This window comes from Melospiza melodia, chromosome 9 (genome assembly GCF_035770615.1).
Source record: "Melospiza melodia melodia isolate bMelMel2 chromosome 9, bMelMel2.pri, whole genome shotgun sequence".
Lineage (NCBI taxonomy): Eukaryota > Metazoa > Chordata > Aves > Passeriformes > Passerellidae > Melospiza > Melospiza melodia.
Window position 1 is genome coordinate 18,486,887 of NC_086202.1, and position 20,461 is coordinate 18,507,347.

General features: G+C 40.9%; 2 protein-coding genes and 1 long non-coding RNA gene across 9 annotated transcripts; all 3 read right to left on the reverse strand.

Moving 5' to 3' along the window:
- Window positions 1–2,869: 2,869 nt before the first annotated feature.
- On the reverse strand, window positions 2,870–6,764 carry LOC134422012 (beta-microseminoprotein-like). The gene is made up of 4 exons (XM_063163609.1): window positions 6,626–6,764; window positions 5,482–5,590; window positions 4,071–4,176; window positions 2,870–3,360 (listed from the first exon to the last, which is right to left on the reverse strand). The coding sequence occupies exons 1-4, from the start codon at window positions 6,737–6,739 to the stop codon at window positions 3,231–3,233; spliced, it is 459 nt and encodes a 152-aa protein (XP_063019679.1). The 5' UTR covers window positions 6,740–6,764; the 3' UTR covers window positions 2,870–3,230.
- A 1,824-nt stretch (window positions 6,765–8,588) lies between these two features.
- LOC134422013 (uncharacterized) lies at window positions 8,589–14,059 on the reverse strand. Of its 5 annotated transcripts, XR_010028715.1 has the most exons (6): window positions 13,921–14,059; window positions 13,097–13,235; window positions 12,718–12,820; window positions 11,564–11,886; window positions 10,993–11,060; window positions 8,589–9,798 (listed from the first exon to the last, which is right to left on the reverse strand). It is a non-coding gene; the product is annotated as an uncharacterized LOC134422013 (long non-coding RNA). The 5 variants fall into 5 exon arrangements; XR_010028716.1 differs by lacking the exon at window positions 10,993–11,060; XR_010028714.1 differs by having other exon boundaries at window positions 8,589–11,060.
- Window positions 14,060–16,300: 2,241 nt separating this feature from the next.
- Window positions 16,301–18,966, reverse strand: LOC134422015 (beta-microseminoprotein-like). 3 transcript variants are annotated; one of them, XM_063163615.1, is made up of 4 exons: window positions 18,795–18,966; window positions 18,013–18,112; window positions 17,516–17,618; window positions 16,301–16,486 (listed from the first exon to the last, which is right to left on the reverse strand). In XM_063163615.1, the coding sequence occupies exons 1-4, from the start codon at window positions 18,795–18,797 to the stop codon at window positions 16,423–16,425; spliced, it is 270 nt and encodes an 89-aa protein (XP_063019685.1). In that variant the 5' UTR covers window positions 18,798–18,966; the 3' UTR covers window positions 16,301–16,422. The 3 variants fall into 3 exon arrangements, with proteins under 3 accessions (XP_063019685.1, XP_063019683.1, XP_063019684.1); XM_063163613.1 differs by having other exon boundaries at window positions 16,301–16,652; window positions 18,795–18,949; XM_063163614.1 differs by lacking the exon at window positions 16,301–16,486 and adding an exon at window positions 16,659–17,009 and having other exon boundaries at window positions 18,795–18,949.
- Window positions 18,967–20,461: the final 1,495 nt, after the last annotated feature.

Here is a 20,461-nt window from a genome sequence, read left to right on the forward strand (position 1 = left end):
GGCTCCGAATAGGGGCAACTCTGTAGTTTTATTGCAACTTGCCCACATTGAAAACATTTCTTTGGAAGCATTTCTTTGAAAACATTTCTTTAGTGGCTTTAGACATGATCTGCTGGATGTCTATTGCTTTACCTTGTGCTTCAAAACTACCTCAATGTATTGCTTAATTACTAAACATTGTGGTGGGGCTCAAAATTGGGTTAAAGCACAAAAATAAATCTGACCTGACTTCAAAATGGTTCATGTCAATCTGTTTTAGAGAAGTTAATCAGGGAAACTGATATTCCTGCTGGCTCTGACAACTGGCTGACTCCGTTTTTAGCTAAACTCAGGGGAGTGAGTCATTAGGAGGACCCTACACCTAATGCTCATGCAGCTCCTGGGAAATCAAATGAAATTTAATATTTTCCCTAAAACTACAACCTGAGTGACATGGCCTTTTTCAGTGAGAAGATGGTTTGCTACTTCTTAGGGGTGTTGCAGCAGCAGTCTGGTCACCACTTGTGCTGGGTGATACTGTCTTCCCTCTGTGCAAAGGATTCAAGATTGACTTCCTGATGCTTTTACATTATGCAAAAAGCACACTGCAGTTTATCAGCAGTCCTTAATAGAGATCCACTGGAAGCACTGGCTGTGAAAAAGCACTGAAGCCATGGAGAAGTGTAAAGAACATGGGTCAGTGCTTGAGACCTCCTGCAACAAATAAAATGTGAAAACAGAATTTTGAGTATGGGGAAGAAGGTTAAAGTAACCCAGGCTTGCTGTGTGTTTTAGATTGGTCATATGACTTGTGTGTTCTACAGTTTCATGTATATACCTGTCATAAAGCAAATCAATTCCAATCAGTTTCACCCTTAAATAAACCACAGCTTGACCCAAGGAAACATGCACACAATAGTTTCTAAAAGAAACTTTCAGGCTTTGAAAAGGTGCTAATGCAAACTTTCCTGCCTACCAGCAGAAGAGTTAACTAAGAGCAAAGTGAACAAGCAAAATTCTCATTAACTGAATTTATCTGAGATTAAAACTGGCACAGAGCACAATGTGAACTGAAAATCTATGGCTTCCTTGGTATGCATAATGTAAATGAGATATGTGCTTTCCTTGTTTAAGTTGGATTTTCATTTTAAGATTAGGGCAAAAATCTTATTGGACACAAAACATGAATGGGTACCAAGCTATTAAGCTTCAGGTGATAAGCATTGTTTAATAGGAAAACTTGCATCAGATTTATATCTGTTTTCTGGTGTTTGATTTAAAAGCTTTGGTAGGCTAAGCACTAGATTTTATTTCTAGGACAAGAACACCTTTCCAATATTTAAAATATTTGCCTTAAAAAGAAGTACTGGATGAGGAGGGCCAGCTGTCCAAAACTCCCTCTCCTTCTTGCAGGAAAGCTGTGCTCTTTCAGGAGATGAAAGGGAAATTGGGGGTAAGAGAGCACAAAACCTGTCCTGCTCTACCTGGGATTTGCCCCTCAAGGTTCTGCAGAGCCTCCTAAACCTTTAACCTGACAGGATAGTGGAGGAAACTTTCCTGTGAGTATTTTCTTTCCACTCTGTGAATCTAGTGGTGGTATGATCTAAAAGTTTTGAGGCTGAGGCATGTATTCTTTGTATGGGACTGTAGCTGTGAGTGCTGAAGTAGAGAAATACCAAGGCAAAACATAACTTGGGAAAAGTGGGAAGTTCAAAGCAGAGTTTTGTATGCTCTGTTTCTGTTTTTCCAAATTTGAGGGTTTCGTTGTGTTGCCATTGCTAGACTCATTGCTACAGAAGGGAGCCCTGCTGTGCTTCTGGTGCCCAGAACTAAATGTAATAGGTAAAATCATCTGTTTCCATGTTGAAACTTGGAGCAGACAAGAAGAGACCAGAGTGTTGTGTGAGATGTTTTGGGTCAGGCAGGAAATGAGCCTTTCCTATTTTGTCATAGCAAACAGGGTAGATCCACATCTAAGAGGACTTGGCAGATAGTGCAGAAAGGTGCTTGGATGGATTTAAAATGTGATTAAATAGCTCTGGATTGCGTAGGAGTGCTGCTTCAGGCTGGTTTTTCTGGAATTTTGGTGCATATGTTTAGTCAGCCTTAATAAAGGAAAGTAAATCTTTGGTCGCAACTTACTTATGACTTGGTGTTCTCTGTAGACTTGCCTTACAACTGCACCTGGAAGTCTGTTGCAGGCAGAAAGATGTCTAAAGAATGGTTTGGGTTGGAAGGAACCTTTAGAGGTCATCTAGTCCAGCCCCCCCTGCCAAGAGAAGGGACACCCTCCACTAAACCAGGTTTCTCAAAGCCTTGTCCAACCTGGCATAAAACACTTCCAAAGATGGTGCATCTGCAAGTTCTCTGAGCAACCTCTTCCAGTGTCTCACTAGCCTCATATTAAAGAATTTCTCCCTTGGGTCTAATCTGAATGTAGCCTCCTTTAGTTTAAAACCTTTGCCCCTTGACTTATCACTGCCTTCCCTGGTAAAACATCTCTCTCTATCCACACTGCTCCCCTTTCTGTGTCACCTCCTTTGGTCAAAATTAGAAAGAGCAACCCTACAGTTTCAATGCAGCAGGGTGGAGTTGCTTCTCAGAAATTATTTTCAAGTCCTCTAGCCTCAACCCTGAAGTGCTGTAGTCTATGCTAGGCATGGTGTCATTAGAAGAGGCCTTCAATTATACTTTATGGGTAGCTGATAGGTCTTGCAGCCCATAGGCTGGTCTCCAGGAAGCCATAGAGGACAAAAGTTAATCATGTAAGACATTATAGAGAACAGAGCATTTAGAAAGATTTTCAAGTAGCTTTTTGTTTTTTCCCCTGGTTTTTGAAATTTTAATTCTTTTGGTTTTCATCCTTAAAGAAGAAAAGAAGTCACATGAATTTCTGATGCTTTATATGATTTTATTTTAGCTTTAAGATACAGGTGTGCACAGATTATGGAATATGCCCCTTGGCACTGAAATATGACAAGAGAAGAACACAGATTAGCAGCTACCAAGGATGCTTTAAAATGTCACCTTTAATGTCTGACCTCAAGGAAGGAACAGGTCAGTTCTTTGTTCATGGTGAAGCATAAGGCAGAGAAACCAAGGGAGATTTTTGTGAGTAGATTCTCAGTTTCATTATATGTTGGATTTAGGAGTAGATTTCACTCAACAGTTGCATTTTTAGTGGTTTTGAATTTGTGAGGGAACCATCAGAACAATAAAAGGAAATATTCCCCCAATCCATCATTCTTCTGCTACCCCACCCATGAATGGACTGGGCATTCTTTTGAGTGATCATCTTTCTCCACTACTTTATAAGAGCAAGTGTCCTTGCTGAAAATGCGTTCACATTTGTCTTCATCATAGCCAACTGGTGTCATATAGCTGTGGTTGGGAAAAGAAAAAGAGGTGATGAGACCAAGAAATAAGCAGCTTGCACTTCAGGTAGTATCTGCACCTTTGGTATGAAGAATCTGTACTGAGGAGACTCAGTTTTGGGAGCAGAAAAGGGAACTTGCCCCAAGGTCCTAGCTCAAATGTTTGTTACTTGGCCTGCTGTGTAATCCGGATGAAGGGAGAGTTTTAATTTTTCTGGTCAACACCCAAGGGCTGTTTGTTGTGCTTATTTGCTATTCCAATATCACTGCTTCTTCTCTTCATCCACGGTATGCAACTAATATTGCATGAGTGGTTGGGTATCACTATGGAAAACATTACAGCCAAGGTACCTTGAGCTGCTTCTCAGAGGAAAGTGAGGCAATGTGTGGCTTTGGGAAGATCTGGACTAGGATCAATAGAAATTTCTTAGAATGTTCTCTCTTGAATCAGTAACTTGCCTGATGTTTTAGCCCTGAGAAAAATTAAATATTCAATTTACTTTAAATAAAGAATTATTTGTTAAATAAAACCTCTAATTTTCAGAGGAATTTCTTGCATGTTCAGTGAGGATGGTGTTGGATTTATGCATAACTTTGTCATAGGAAATGAGTGGGAGAAGGATTATTGTTATTTCTCAGGAACTCCTGTGCAAAGGGAAGTGGATTGTGCTGTGTCATGGCAGCAGAGGGAAAACCCCACTGCTGCTCTGAACTCACCTGGTGCAGCAGCCAATTCCAGTCTTGGAACAGGAGCAATCGTTGCAGTCCTCGGTCCTCCATCTGGAATCAAATTCATGGACCTTTCCTTCCCCATCAAGGCAGCCTGAAAATGCAGAGTATGAGCAGCCTTCAGTATCAGACCATTGCACTGACTGCTGGATGTACAAAATGGGTGGGATCTTTGCTGGCTTTGTGCATTAACATCCCATATGCCAAACACAGAGGTTCCCCAACAGAGCAGGGTATGCTACCCTAATGCATGGAGAAGAGAGACCTGTGTCCTTCTGTCTCTGAGGTTCTTAACAGCATGGGGTTTCCTGGTGCATCTTCAAGTTCATCTTCAAGTATGGAATTTGAAGAACCCAGCAGAAAGACAACTAGACGCAGACCTGGCCAGAATTACAAAAGGCTTTGACTTTCCTATTAACACCATCTCTTGTTGTCTCCTCCTTTAAAGCAAGACTACATCTGGTCAAAAAGCTTTTCCCACTCCTCAGCTGCAGGAAGAATGCAAATGTTGGATGTAAATTTCCTATTCAGCAGTCACAGAATAGACCATAGGCCTCCTAAATAACTGATCTGGGAAGCAGAATTTTATGAGAACAGAACAAGAGAGAGTGCTGGGACTTCTAGGTTATGTCTTCACCTATAAATGTTCTATTCTTTGGCAATGTTAACTCATTTCTTCAAGTAATAGCAACAGCTTTCCCAGGTAAAACTGTATTTATACCACTTCGGGGGTTTTTGCATATTGGCACACATCAACTCCTGTTGTGTCAAAAAAAGTTGCATGCTTCTCTTGTGGGAATTTTTTTTCCCGCAGCTCCACTCATCTGTAGAGTGACAGACTAGCTGTGTTCAGGAAGGGCAGATGCAGACTCAAGGGATGCAGCCATTCTGCTTTAAGGAATTTGTTTTGGGATACAGAAACAAGACATGAGTAAATTGTGTGGTGCTGAATACTTGTATATCTGTTTCCTGTTTTATACTGGCTACACACACTTACACTTCTCCTTTCTCTGATTTCTAGATGTGATTCCATGGTAAAAATATTACTTACTACTTCATGCAGATGAGTAAACTAAAACTGTGTACTTCCCTGGGAAAAGATCATTAGTAATTTGGTCTGTGTGAAGCTCTCCAGATAACTTGTTCTTTTAACAACATATTCTATTCTATTCTATTCTATTCTATTCTATTCTATTCTATTCTATTCTATTCTATTCTATTCTATTCTATTCTATTCTATTCTATTCTATTCTATTCTATTCTATTGCTCTCCACACCCCATTTCCCTTTGATTCCTTTCCACTGTTTCCACTTATTTCTAAATTGTGATGAATTGCACAGAATGGACAAATCAAGCAGTGATTCTGATGATGTCTGTCAGGTTGAGAGCAGTTCTTACCTACAACCACACCATTAGACATCCCTGGCTTGAATGGCATATAGAAACAAGAAGCATCAGACAGTGGCATGCTGATGGCAAGAGCAAGAAGGCAGGCCAAGATGGTGTTCTGAACAAGGAAACAGAATTCATATCAATCCTTCAGTAGCTATTAAGATGTCTTGATGATAAATAACAAGAAATACATTGTGGTTTCAAATTAAAATCCAATTATCTTTTGCAGTTTAGACACTTTAACACACTTATCAGGAATACGGAACCTTTTGAAGAAGCAGAGGCAGAGCATCACATGGGAGCAGAGAAAATGTCTGTCTTTCCAAGTTGTTAACATCAAACATTGACTGCTAGATCCAGCTACTGTTTGTGAAAAATGTGTGTTCCATTCCTTTGCATTACCCATTAAATTTTCTAGTCCTTTTTTTATCTATAGGCTCAGTCATCAACTTTTTTTTCCACTAATTTCACAGTTGCAAAAACTTCTTTATCGCAGTCTGTAGAACTACAGAATGTTTCATCCTAATATTGAAAGATTAGGAACAAGTGAAATAACTTTAGCTGAAGTTGAATACTCAGGTCTTGGCCCTGTACCTTACTTGTAGGTGTCACTTACAACCTAGGTAATTCTATATTCTGTGACCTTTGTTAGTGAGGTTTTCTTCTGAAAATTCAGCTGAAGTTTCAATATTAGTTTGAAATGTTTGAAGTGCAAGAGAAGAAATGTTTATTCCGGGTAGACCAGGAATAAACAATCACATACACATACTGTAACTGTGTTGTTTCAGACAGAATAGGACTGGTGACTTATAAAAAGAAGTCACTACTGAGAGATGAGAGGAGGAAAATTTAGTGTTTCATTTTGCAGAAGAGAGGTTAAAACCCACAAACCTGCATCAGAGTGACAAAGGAGTAAAAATCAAAATACCTTCTTTTTGAGTTCAGGGAAGTGCTCAGATGTAATCCTGATTTTTCACCCTAAGTTCTTACCTGCCTTTATCTCTCTTTGACTCTTGCTCTCATAACACAGAATTTATACATTCTCCAAGTTTCATAATGTGCCAAGTACTGAGATAAATCCAACAGAAACTTCTTTAAAATCCATAGCAATATACCATGGTCTTTTACAGTACAAGATGTAAGGACTCACCATTCTTGCAGAATTATGAGACTTCCAGAGGGGAGATGGAAAGCTCATCTTCTCAGGGACCTTATATAGAGAGGAAATTTGTGATAACAGCCCTTGAGCAAACTGACCACGCATGTCCAGCACCAATGAAGGTTCTGCAAAATGACTTCATGGGGTGGGCATTAAGATAAGGCAATTACACAGGAAGAAAGGTTTGTTCTGACAGACTCTGGAGAAATAGGCGTGGCTTTTGTGCCACACCAGAGTTGGGAGGCAATTACAGGAAGCACTTTTCAAGCCTAGAAGGAATATTAGCACTTGCCCTGAGAAAACCATTAGAGACATGATGGTTGTCAATCACAACAAAATTGCGTGCTTATTTTCATCCATCTCGGGTTTAAAACATGGGTCCTAGGTAACCATTTTCTTCCTTCTTCAGCTTTCCATCATGTAGAAGATCCACATGCTCAGGTCCTCTATGAAGAAATAGGCATTACATATTTTATTTTTTAATTCTTGTAGACACTGAGAAACTGTTCCTTTTCTGCAGAGGCTGTATATGTCAGGGGCAGACACACTTTCCAAGGACAGTAATTTGATAGCAAAGAGGTCCAGTATGGTCCCCTTTTGCTTAGCTTTCACCTACAAGGTTCAAGTATTTCAAGCTTTGTGGCTCTCCTTGGTGATGAAGTTTATCCCTTATTACCAGAGCTGCACAGTTTGCAATACCCGAATTAATTACTCTGACTGCATAACTGTGGTGACTTCTTGTGTGGTTTTGGGAGTAGAGGCAGAACTGCAAGTTGGGTTGGCTACTCCACATCCTCTACCCAAACTCCAGAGCTGAGAGGTAGCTCCGGAGGTCCATGAGAGGAGGCCAGAATTAGTGCAAAGAAGGTCACAGTGAGACCACTACTTCCAGTGACATCTTACCTGGCTTTCAACTCAGAAAGTTGGGTAAATTGGTTTTCCTTCAGTTACTGGACTATCACTCTTCAGGATGACAGAAAAGAGAAGCAGTGCTTGCAGGTGTTTGATGGAGCTGTGACAATCAGCCTGTCCATAGTAAGTTAGACTTGGCGGTGCTGATTTACACCCTGCCCTGAAATGGAGGATAACTACCATACCCTTGACTCCTAATCAGTGGAGTGGACATGTCAGTCCTAGGAATTTCAATATTGAAATCAACAGTCCACATATCCCCTTTGAATCTCCCAGAAATCTGTATGAAGCCAGTTGAACAGCACTGTGGTTTGGGATGCTGTCAGTGTTTCAGACTGTTCATTTTCCAGTTAAAGGGGAGGGGGAAAGGCACAGTAGGACAGTGATCCCTGATCCTAGGCCAAAGCTGCCTTTGGTGCTGGTTCAGTCAAGATGGAGAGAGTTCACAGCATCCCTTCTCAAGTCCTGCTCCTGTGCTGCCTGACCTAATTGATGAACACCTGTGAGATGCCTAAGGATGTGCCCTAGGTTTTCATGCTGGCTCTTTGTAACCTTTAGGTATTGAGAAGTAACAATTTTCTCTAGGCTGACAATACTGTGGCAAGTAGCATAGAATCCTGCTCAAGGTATTGGCTCCTCCACTCCATGTCCTCAGAGGTGATCTGGAACAAATGTTCCATGATATTTTGGAATAAAAGGACCATCAAATTGCACTGCATTTATTCTGTTAAAATTACTGAGCTATTTAATTTTTTTTCTTCTTGCATGTTATGTACTTGGCATTCAATATTTTGCTTCTCAGGCAAATTCTCAGGCAGATTCTTGAGAGGGATCAAGGATGTGAGGTTCCTGTGTGGGAGAGTAAGTGCAGGACCCATTACAGCAGTTTGTGTATCTAGTCACTAAACCCAGTATGTTGACTATCACCACTATTGAGAGGAGAAGAACAAGAGGAAGCATGAAGCATTTCAGCTCACAGATCATAAGTAAACATGATTTTACAAATAAACTCTTCTTGACATTAAACTGACAACGCTGTGTATAATGTACATTGGTTTTACTTTATTAAAGTCTGTCACATTTGTGTGTGAGAAAGGATAACTGTGTTAAGGAAAGGCACATGCAAACACTAAAATATACAGTGCACTGTTTACACAAGAACATATTGTAAAGGTGGTAGAAGGAAGTTTTATCTTGGTGGAGACACTTTTCTTAAGTCTGAGGTTCATATACCCACAAATCTCAAAGCCTAGGCCCTCAGATCTCTCCCAGGACAGGAATTATCAAAGAATTGTATAAATTTTATAGCAAGGTACATAGGCACTGTGAGCAATTTGTCCCAGGTAACAGATGGCAGAGCAGAAACTTGAATTGAGACTTCAATTCAACCTGTGTGACCCAAGATTGAGACAATAATATCATTTCTTCTCTGATCTGAACACACCTGCCTTCTTCCATGTGTAGCCAAGTCCCCGTCCCCGAGCTGAATTTCAGTTTTAATTCAATGCAGTTTCAGTGGGATGAGAAACACCTAGTTTTTTATCTTGGTGCAAATGCATTTTTAAAACACGTGATAATTTCTCAGCTAGCCTGGAAAATCCTGTCAGATCATGATCCCAGGACAAAGGATCAGTGCTAAGCAAGGGACATAGGGACAGACAAAAAGATCTAAAGGGCCAATCACAAATACCAGGCCATGCTTGCAACAAGGCGACCTCCATCTCCGAAGTGTGGGTAGAACTGAGGGAGATGGCCACAGATACTGTACCAGCAAGAAAAGTCCAGAGGCAGTAAATCAAAATGAATAAGAGTGGCAGATTCAGAAATAAAGGTATCTCCAGCTTATGGGAAAAGCTAAATATCCTGCACTCCTACATTCCGTCTCAAGATGTGTAGTAAAAAAACGTCTGAGAAGTCTTCAGTGAACCAGAATAATGACAGAAAAGTGTATTCCACAAATTAAAAAACCCACAGTGATTCCAAACACAGCTTGTTATCTTGACCCTGCAGCTGATTAAGCAAATGAAAACCATATATGTGTGAGAAAGACTTTTTGTAGAGCCATGGCTTCAGGAGTTAGATGTAGGAAGGGTGGCAGGTTGGAGCATTGCTGTAGCTCTGTCCAGTAGTGCCTCTGCTTTTGCGGAACTTACGTGGTGCAGCAGTGGACACTGCTCTGGCCACTCTGGCACTGGGAGTGTGCCTTTGTTCCTCCAGGTGGTAGCAAATTATCTGCTCATCTGTCCCACAAGCTGCCCAGGCATGCACAAAATGAAAGAAGTTTTAACTTCTATTTCATACCAACAGTTATTTAGTTCAGCATCCTTTAAACTTATTTCTGGGGAAATTCAGTTAATTTTGTGTATATCCCTCCTACACTATACTTCAGCTCTCTTTTTTCCATTTTTAAACCTGTTAGCTACTGATTCCATGAACACTAAATGCCATGGTTGGAAGTTATTGCTGCAGGTCTCAGAACAGACTGGGATGGGGAGAGCAACCACAGAATTCTTCCCCCAAATCCAAAACATATCTTGGCTTTTGGGACCTCTTCTCTTTTTTCTTTGCTGTTTTCCTCTGTAATGTGTCAAATTCTGCTTCCTGCCATTTCTAGTCCTACACCCTTCCTGTCTGATTGAGATGGGCAGGAACTAGAACAGAACACCATGAGAGATTTTGTGACTTGCATCTCTGGCAGGTTTCACCAGAATTTTTCTTGGGCTGTTTCATTTGTAATAACAGTATGCACTATGCAGCGGTGTGAAGAAGTAAGCCCAGGAAACCCTGCTGTAAAACCCCCACAATGTCTTGGAGTACTTCTTGAAAGTAATGTATCACTTTCTGAGAGCAAACTGGGGCTAGGAGAATTGCTTTCCCCCTCTTTGAGAAAGCAAAAAGGAATGGCCAGCTGAAACAGGGTAGAAAATGCAACAAGTTTCATGTAATTTTTTTTCACAAAATGACAGCTAGCATTTTATTTTTGAAATCCTTAAAATGTGAAATATGCAGCAGATTAAATACGTGTGTGGTATAGGTGTCAACAGGTTGAATTTGAGTGCTATAAAATCTTTAGCATCTGAAATTTGGACCCACTCTGACAATAATGGGGTGTTTCTAAGGAGCTTTTGTATGGTATAACTGTGGATATAAAAATAGGAAAAACTTATTCTCCAGTGTTTTACCAACACAGAAATATTTCTCATTTGGAGAGGAATTTCTGATGGGATTTTTGAGGAAGTTAGCAAAATTCAACAAGGTTTTCTTTAGTCTCATTTCTGTGAAGGATGGAAAACAGAATTGGTACCTCTCTCTTTCTGCCTTACACATTTCATTAATTTTTGGTGGTGCAAAAATAATAAAAAATTCAGAGGATGAGTGATGTATTTATCTACTTTCCTGCAGATGGACAATCTCATGAACAAAAATCCCAAACCAGTAAAAATTACCTGTGGCAATGTTCTTGAGCATGTCTCAGCTTGGAGCAAGGGAGATGAAAGACTCCTGAATTTCATTGCTAAATTAGTTTTATTTAGAGGGGGAAAAAAAGGGAAGTTTCAGTATTACCAGCTACACTAGTAATAGAAAAACCAATACAATTGCACCTTGAGACTAAAAATGTCTTTTTAAAAACATCTTAATGCAATTTTTGGGTGTCAATGAATACAGTTTATACTCTGGAGTCTATGAGACAAGGCTCTACATTTCCTTGGCCTGGTAAACCCATGGGAATTAATTTTCTTTCTTCTCAAGTGCCAGCTCTTGTTTGTGCTGAGCTGTTCAGATTCAAAATCTTCTTGCACTAAGAAAGTCATCTTAATCTGTAAGAAAACTGGTGCCCAGATTATACAGAAACTCTTGGGACCTTACAGGTAATAAGGGTCTAATTTGAAAATAAATAAATACAGGTTGAAAAAAGGAAACTAGTAGAATGAAATCCTATTTAATTAAAAAGTTAACATCTATGAATCAGTTAAAACACAAAGTTTTCACAACTAATATTACGAACATGAATATTACCTTTTGATAGAAATGAGACACTATCTGATTATGCATCTGGTAAGCTGAATTACAACTCTTAGGAGGTCAGAAGGCAGCTACTGAAGTGCTCTCTTATGAGATTTCTTCATGTCATTGTAGTTCTCTGTGATGGCAAAGCATCTGTAGGAAGCAGAGGAATTCCCCAGTGCAGAGAGGTTTACAGCAGGGGTTACAACACTCCAGAAAAGCCAGAAGAACATGGCTGTGAGGGGTCATCCCTCTGCAGGACATCATAGCGACAGCGCTTCTTGTTGAAAACAACTTTACATTTCTCTTTGTCATAAGAACGAGGAATGAAATAGCTGTCAGAGAAAAGAGAAAGCAAGTGTTAGCTTTTGAGCAATAAGAGATTCAATACTTCAGTCATTATAGCTTGAACTACAACTCAGTGAGACAGGTCAAACCATGCCTAAGGGCAGCTGAGCTTGCTGAGTACCAACCAGCTGCAGCTTCCAGAGCCTCAAATGATGCCCTGTGCACTGCACTGTGAAGATCTTCCAGGATGCTCAGCACAGCACTCTGCAGTGCCATAAGCATGGGCTTCGCATCTTTTCTCTATTTTCTTTAATTTTTCATTATTTCTACTTTGCATACAATTTGGTGGCTGCTCCCTGATAGACTGTGCCACCTGAATAAAGAGAAAGATCATCATCAAGGTATTTTGGGCTTTTGAGAAAGCAAGAGAAGGAAAGGAGAAGGCTGGAGAAATACTTCAGAGCAGAGCCTTGTCACTCTACGTTCAGCATATTCACTGGAGAAAATCAGTTCAGGAAAGGGATTCGGATCACCAGAAGCTCTTTAGGGAAACCTCACCTAAGTCACCTACCCCCGCTTCCTGAGATAATGAAAGACAGCTGTAGTCAAAGAGAGCTTCACAAGTTCCCTAAAAATGAAAGGCAATCACCAACTGGATGTGCCTGGAAGGGCTTGTGTCCACTCCCAGTCAGCAGAAAATGAGGAAAGGCAAACACAGCTAAGGATACAAACAATCGACAGCTGTATGAGGCTTTCACAAGCTCTGTGACGTGGGTGAGAAAAAGCTCTCTTGTACCCTTACAAACCCATTTATCCCCAGCAATGGAAAGCTGTGGTCATCCTACAGGCAATGATGATACCAAGAATTTCAAACTTACATGGTACAGCACTGCATTGCACGTTCGTCACAGTGGCATTTGTAGCAATTTTCTGTCCTCTCAATGAATCCAAAGGGATACAGTTTTCCGTTCAACCTACAGCCTGCATAAGACAGCAGCAAAACAGAACATGTTCTTTAAGCCTTCACCTAAAGAAGATGTCAACTCCTGAATGAGCTCCATGTGCTGGAATAGCAGTGGCCTGCTACCACCACTTGCATGAATATTGCTGCAACCACAAGCAGCCCAGGGGAAGACTTTGTTTTTCCCCTACTTTTAGCAACTTGCTGCCGGATACCCCTATTTCTGTTTTTGCACTGTCTTTCCCCTCCCTTGTATTTTGTGCCCTTCCTGGCATTTCCACAGAGAGCCAAGTTACCACAGAGCAATCAGGTCAGAGGATCTCCCTTGTTTCTACCACTGTAGGGCCTCCCTGGAACCTGAAGTGAATTTCTGCAGCCTGCATCAGCCAGGGTCACCATGGTGCCCACTGCAACAAGGAAAGCCAGAAAGCTCTTCTGTAGAGAGAAAGAAGCAAATGGAAATTTCTCCCCTCTTATGAATCAACATATATTACAGACACTGCTGCCTCATCTGTAGAACCTATGCCATTCCTGAGATGCTCATCAAAGGCACTTCTTGATGTCTGTGCCTTTGGGATTATGTGAGCACAAATCACAGGAGAACCAAGCCATAGGATTGTGTTAGTCTATTTATTATTGCCTAACTGTTGATTTAGATTCTGCAGACACCTTTGGAAGCTTGAAGAGTTAGAAGAGTACACAATTTGAGGGATCAAAATGAAGGACAGAAAAAATACACAGACAAAATATGCGCACGTTTTTTGTTGCAATAGGACAATATTTGAGTCTGTGCTTCACATTTATAAGTTTTAAAAGAATGGTCCTAAATGTTTCAAAAACACCGAATGGTATCACAAACATTACTGAGGATAGGATAAGAGCAAGGAAAGCCTTTACAGCTTCTTGCAAAGAATTCCAATGCAAAGAGCAAAATTCACAGTAATCTTCCAAGAGGTGTCTTCCTGTCTTTGCATCTTACAGGTTTGAAATACAATATAGCCACATTTAAAATGAGTAACTGGATGGTTCTCTTAAATGCTCTCCTTTGCACTTTTAAAGCAAATACCTATCTGTATCCCCATTACAAAAACACCCAAACCAATCTAAACCTTTGACTTACCATTGTGGAATGCCTGGCTTCCAAAGAGCTCTAGGTTTCCTGCAAAAGCTGAAGTTCTTCCTTAGGAATCAGAGAGCAAATACTTTATGCTGCCTTTATGTTGTGCAATTCAAGTCTAGGTGGAGGGGAAAAAGCCTGCTCCATGCAAATGCAGGTATTTTGCAACATCCAAAGAAATCTCTGAAATTTTTCCAGCTGGCAATGAGAAAATGTTTGGTTTTGTAGAGCACCGACCTGGGTAAATTGCTGACTCCAGGACTTTGAATTCCTCGGAAGAATTATGATTACGAAAAATGACTTTCTGATGGGAAATAAATATTGATAGCTAAGCTGTAGACAGCATTATCCAGCCAGGTGATTTTTAGGTGGGGCAGAAATGCATGCCAAATCCTGCCTGCCATCAGAGGGCTGGAACATGCTGAGTGGTGCATTTGGTGTTAATAGCAAAGGGAGCTTCTGCCAGATCTTTGCATCCTCACTGTCAGTGCTGGGGTGTGCACTGAAAGATAACAAAGGTGCTTGGCCTCTACCAGGATCAAACCCTCTGAACACTGAGACCTTAGCTGAAGCTGGATCCCATTACAAGAGCTCTCCTTCTTCTACACCAAAAGAAGTTATAAGGTAATAAACTCATTTTCACAGATTTTAGGAGAAATATTTTCTTTCCTTATTTGTGAGGCTTGGCTAGGAAAAATATTTGGAATTCTGAAATACCTCAATGTCACATGGCACAGTTCCAGGCTACCACAAGCCGGATATTAATCTTGATATCTCCACTTCTCAGTGCTTCACACTAAAAAGTAATATATTGGGAAAATCCAAGCTTTTTAATTCATTAATCTCTTTATTTATACAAATAAAATTTTAATAAATGCCTAAATTCTGAAAACCATATTTTCTCAAAGGGTAGTTCTATCAGCTATTTCAAAACTGTTCCTCTCCTGCAGAACACAAAAACCTTTGGGGCAAGACTTACTTGAGAATGTTAAGCAACATCAAAGTGTTTGTTTTCATTTAGAGGAATGATGGGATGTAATCAGTGAATGGGTGTCAAGATTTTAAGAAGGCAAATGTGAATGTCTATACTGGGAAAAGCTGAGCTGACTCTTCAGTCTGGCCTCTCACATTTCTCATCTTTACAGGAACCAGCTGTACAGCAACACAGAGCTATGCAGGCTGATATCCAGCCTGCAGCACAGAGTACTCTAAAAGGTGAAGTATGTAATACCAGTGCCTGCAAAATACTTGGAATTTTTTCCCCAATCCAAGGTATGTTACTCGCAGATCTTAGAAACCTTTAAAAAAAGTTCATACGCAAATCACCAAAGCCAGACAAAATACACCCCATTAAACCTTTCTGATTCTAATAATGGCTCACAGAGATAGATGGTCTTGTGATTGATTGTCTTGTGAAGGAAATGCCCCTGCTGGATAAATGTAGATTGACTCTTGATTTGTGGAATGCTCCACTGTGTTCAAACTCATACTATAACAAGACAGCAGATTTGTTGTGATCATGGAACTTCACTGAATAATCCACTTGTTTTGGAAGGTGTCTTTCTTATCAAACCATGGAACAGTTAACTACAGACTGTTGTGGCTTTTTAATATCCAATTGTGAAAGTGGAGGCCTCCCTGTAGAGGCAGCATTTAACAGGGTTTTGTTGTCTGGTCAGATATGTGGACAGATTTAGTACCCTAGGGATTTTGCCAGGTGGGAGATCTGATTTCCAAGCCCTGCTTTGAAGCTGAGCTTCGTTCCCCTGTGAATGGGGAGTTGCTGTACTGAAGAGACAGAAGGCATCTGCATTGTCAGTAGCTCCAGCTCTGCTGCCACGAGGAAGCACATCTCCAGGGGCTGATCTAGATCCCTTTCTCACAGTGGACAAGAACCATTAAAGCAGCACAGTGTGTGCAGACATTCAGGATCAGGGCTTGGCAGAGGACAAGTCAGAGTACCAGAGTTTAAAGCTTAGCATTAGCTTTCAACCACAGGTCTGGTCACAGTGGGCAATGCACATGAGCAGTCACTGACAGTGATGGGGGATGACGTTGATGAAAACAAGGGAAAAATGGGAGAAAGGGGATGATGATCTCTCATCCTCACTGACTTTTCTGAGGTGTGAGCAGCACAGGCCTTACCAAGAGTCTGTGCAAGCTGAGTAGGAGCCATGGTGGAGCATGTCCCAAATAGTGCATCACTTCCAAATGATAATGGATTTTGACACCTGGCTAAAAGAGAACCTGAAAACCATGAGAGTGGCTTGTGCCAGGGTGATGGTGCACAGCATGTCAGAGTAGAGAACCAAATGCATTTCTTTGTCCAAGAAGGCGGCATTTCCCCATGTCACTGCACAAAACAAAACATCAATATGAATCATTTATGGATGTTTACTCTCAGTTTATTGTAGCCAATAAATGCAATCATGACAGAAATTAGGTAATCTATCTGATTATGCATCTGATAACTTTAATTGCAACACTTAGGAGGTCAGAAGGCAGCTACTGAAGTGCTCTCTTATGAGATTTCCGCATATCATCGTGCTTCTCTGGGGTGTCAAAGCATCTGTAGGACACAATGCAGGGAGGTTTGGAGCAGGTGTTAGCCAGCAGCACCAACAACAAAACATGGCTGTGAGGGGTCGTCCCTCTGCACCACATCATAGCGACAGAACTTCCTCTTGAAAACAACTTTACATTTCTTACTGTCATAATTAAAAGAAGTGGCAGAGCTGTCAGAGGCAAAGAGAAAGCAGATGTTAGCTTGAGAGCAATAAAAGATTCAATACTTCTGTCATTATAGCTTGAAATACTGCTCAGTGAGACAGGTCAAACCATGCCTATGGGCAGCTGAGCTCGCTGAGTACCACACAGCTGCACAGAGCCTCAAATGATGCCCTGTGCACTACACTGTGAAGATCTTCCAGGATGCTCAGAACTAGCAAAGGCACTGGTAGCACAGCACTCTGCAGTAGCATAAGCATGGGCTTGGCATCTTTCCTTTTTTCCTTTAATTTTTCATTATTTCCTTTTTCATTATTTCCACTTTGCATAGGTTGTGGTGGCTGCTCCCTGATAGACTGCTCCATCTGAATAAAGAGAAAGATCATCATCAAGGTATTTTGGGCTTTTGAGAAAGCAGGAGAAGGAAAGGAGAAGGCTGGAGAAACACTTCAGAGCAGAGCCTTGTCACTCTACGTTCAGCATATTCACTGGGGAAAACTGCTTCAGGAAAGGGATTCAGATCACCAGAAGCTCTTTAGGGAAACCTCACCTAAGTCACCTACCCCCACTTCCTCAGCTCATGAAAAACAACTGTAGTGAAAGAGGGATTCAAAAGTTCCTTTAAAAATTAAAGGCAAGCACCAACTGGATGTGCCTGGAAGGTCTTGTGTCCACTCCCAGTCAGCAGAAAATGAGGAAAAGCAAACACAGCTAAGGATACAAACAATCGACAGCTGTATGTGGCACTCGCTAGCTCTGTGACATGGGTGAGAAAAGGCTCTCTTGTACCCTTACAAACCCATTTATCCCCAGCTATGGAAAGCTGTGGTCATCCTATAGGCAATGATGGTACCAAGAATTTCAAAATTACATGTCACAGCATTCCATTGAACGTTCATCACAGCTGCATTTGTAGCAATCTTCTGTCCTCTCAATGAATCCATAGGGATACAGTTTTCCATTCCACATACAGCCTGCGTAAGACAGCAGCAAAACAGATCAGGTTCTTTAAATTTCGACCTAAACAAAGAAGACTTTAAAAATTATTTCAGCTATTCTGAAAATGGAATTCCAGGCAATAGTAAAGTACAAGGAATTGGATTTTACTCTTTCAACCCCTGAATGAGCTCCATGTGCGGGAATAGCAGTGGCCAGCTACCACCAGTTGCTGGAATATTGCTGCAACCACACGCAGCCCAGGGGAAGACTTTGTTTTTCTCCTACTTTTTCCATCTTCCTGCTGGAGTCCCCTGCTTGTGGTTTTCCAATGTCTTCCCCCTCCCTTGTATTTTGTGCCCTTCTGGGCAGTTCCACAGAGAGCCAAGTTCCCACAGAGCAATCAGGTCAGAGGATCTCCCTTGTTTCTACCTCTGAAGGGCCTCCCTGGAACCTGAAGTGCAGTAACGCAGCCTGCATCAGCCAGGGTCACCATGGTGCCCACTGCAACAAGGAAAGCCAGAAAGCTCTTCTGTAGAGAGAAAGAAGCAAATGGTAATTTCTCCCCTCTTACGAATCCACATATATTACAGGCACTGCTGCCTCCTCTGTAGAACCTATGCCATTCCTGAGATGCTCATCAAAGGCACTTCTTGATGTCTGTGCCTTTGGGATTATGTGAGCACAAATCACAGGAGAGCCAGGCCATAGGACTTTGTTAGTCTATTTATCAGTACCTAACTGTTAATTTAGATTCTGCAAATACATTTGGAGACTTGAAGAGGTAGAACAGCACACAATTTGAGGGATCAAAATGAAGAACACAAAAAATACACAGGCCAAATATGCACACGTTTTTTGTTGCAATAGGACAATATTTTAGTCTGTGCTTCACATTTATAAGTTTTAAAAGTATAGTCCTGAATGGTTTTGCAAAACTCTGAATGGTTTCACAAACATTTCTGAGGAAATGATAAAAGCAAGGAAAGCCTTTACAGCTTCTTGCAAAGAATTCCAATGCAAAGAGCAAAATTCACAGTAATCTTCCAAGAGGTGTCTTCCTGTCTTTGCATCTTACAGGTTTGAAATATAGCCACATTTAAAATGTATAACTAGATGGTTTTCTTAAATGCTCTCCTTTGCTGTTTTAAATCAAATACCTATCTGTATCTCCATTACAAAAAAACTCAAACCAATCTAAACCTTTGACTTACCATTGTGGAATGCCTGGCTTCCAAAGAGCTCTAGGTTTCCTGCAAAAGCTGAAGTTCTTCATGTGGAATCAGAGAGCAAATACTTTATGCTGCCTTTATGTTGTGCAATTCAAGTCTAGGTGGAGGGGAAAAAGCCTGCTCCATGCAAATGCAAGTATTTTGCAACATCCAAAGAAATCTCTGAAATTTTTCCAGCTGGCAATGAGAAAATGTTTGGTTTTGTAGAGCACCGATCTGGGTAAATTGCTGACTCCAGGACTTTGAATTCCTCGGAAGAATTAAGATTAGGAAAAAATACTTTTTTGATGGGAAACAAATATTGATAGCTAAGCTGTAGACAGCATTATCCAGCCAGGGGATTTTTAGGTGGGGCAGAAATGCATGCCAAATCCTGCCTGCCATCAGAGGGCTGGAACATGCTGAGTGGTGCATTTGGTGTTAATAGCAAAGGGAGCTTCTGCCAGATCTTTGCATCCTCACTGTCAGTGCTGGGGTGTGCACTGAAAGATAACAAAGGTGCTTGGCCTCTACCAGGATCAAACCCTCTGAACACTGAGACCTCAGCTGAAGCTGGATCCCATTACAAGAGGTCTCCTTCTTCTCCACCAAAAGAAGTTATAAGGTAATAAACTCATTTTCATAGATTTTAGGAGAAATATTTTCTCTCCTTATTTGTGAGGCTTGGCTAGGAAAAATATTTGGAATTCTGAAATACTTCAATTTCGCATGGCACAATTCAAGGCTACAACAAGCTGGATATTAATCTTGATGTCTGCACTTCTCAGTGTTTCACACTAAAAAGTAATATATTGGGAAAATCCAAGTTCTTTAATTCATTAAATTCTTTATTTATACAAATAAAGTTTTAAAAAACACATAAATTCTGAAAACCATATTTTCTCTAGATGCAGTTCCTACTTAGGCAGGAAGTCTTTGATCTCCATGCTCAAAATACAACTTCCCTTAGAAGCTGTGGCTGTTTTTTCTGTAAGCAAGGACTTTCCTTCAGGTGCATCCACTGAGGCTGTGTTCTCTCTAGTTTTGACATGAAGTAGCATAAAAATAGAAAAGTCATTCAGGACAAATTTTCAAAACTGTTCCTCTCCTGCAGAACACAAAACTCTTTTGGGCAAGACTTAATTTAGTTTGTTAAGCAACATCAGAACATTTGTATTCACATGCTCCACTTAGAGGAATGATGGGATGGAATCAGTGAATGGGTGTCAAGATTTTAAGAAGGCACATATGAATGTCTATACTGGGAAAAGCTGAGCTGACTCTTCAGTCTGCCCTCTCACATTTCTCATCTTTACAGGAACCAGCTGTACAGCAACACAGAGCTATGCAGGCTGATATCCAGCCTGCAGCACAGAGTACTCTAAAAGGTGAAGTATGTAATACCAGTGCCTGCAAAATACCTGGATTTTTTTCCCCCATCCAAGGTGTATTACTTGCAGATCTTAGAAACCTTTAAAAAAAGCTCATAAGCAAATCACCAAAGCCAGACAAAATACACCCCATTAAACCTTTCTGATTCTAATAATGGCTCCCAGAGACAGATTGTCTTGTGATTGATTGTCTTGTCATGGAAATGCCCCTGCTGGATAAATGTAGATTGACTGTTGTTTTGGGGCCAAATGAGGATCCCTGCACTATGAATGCTCCCC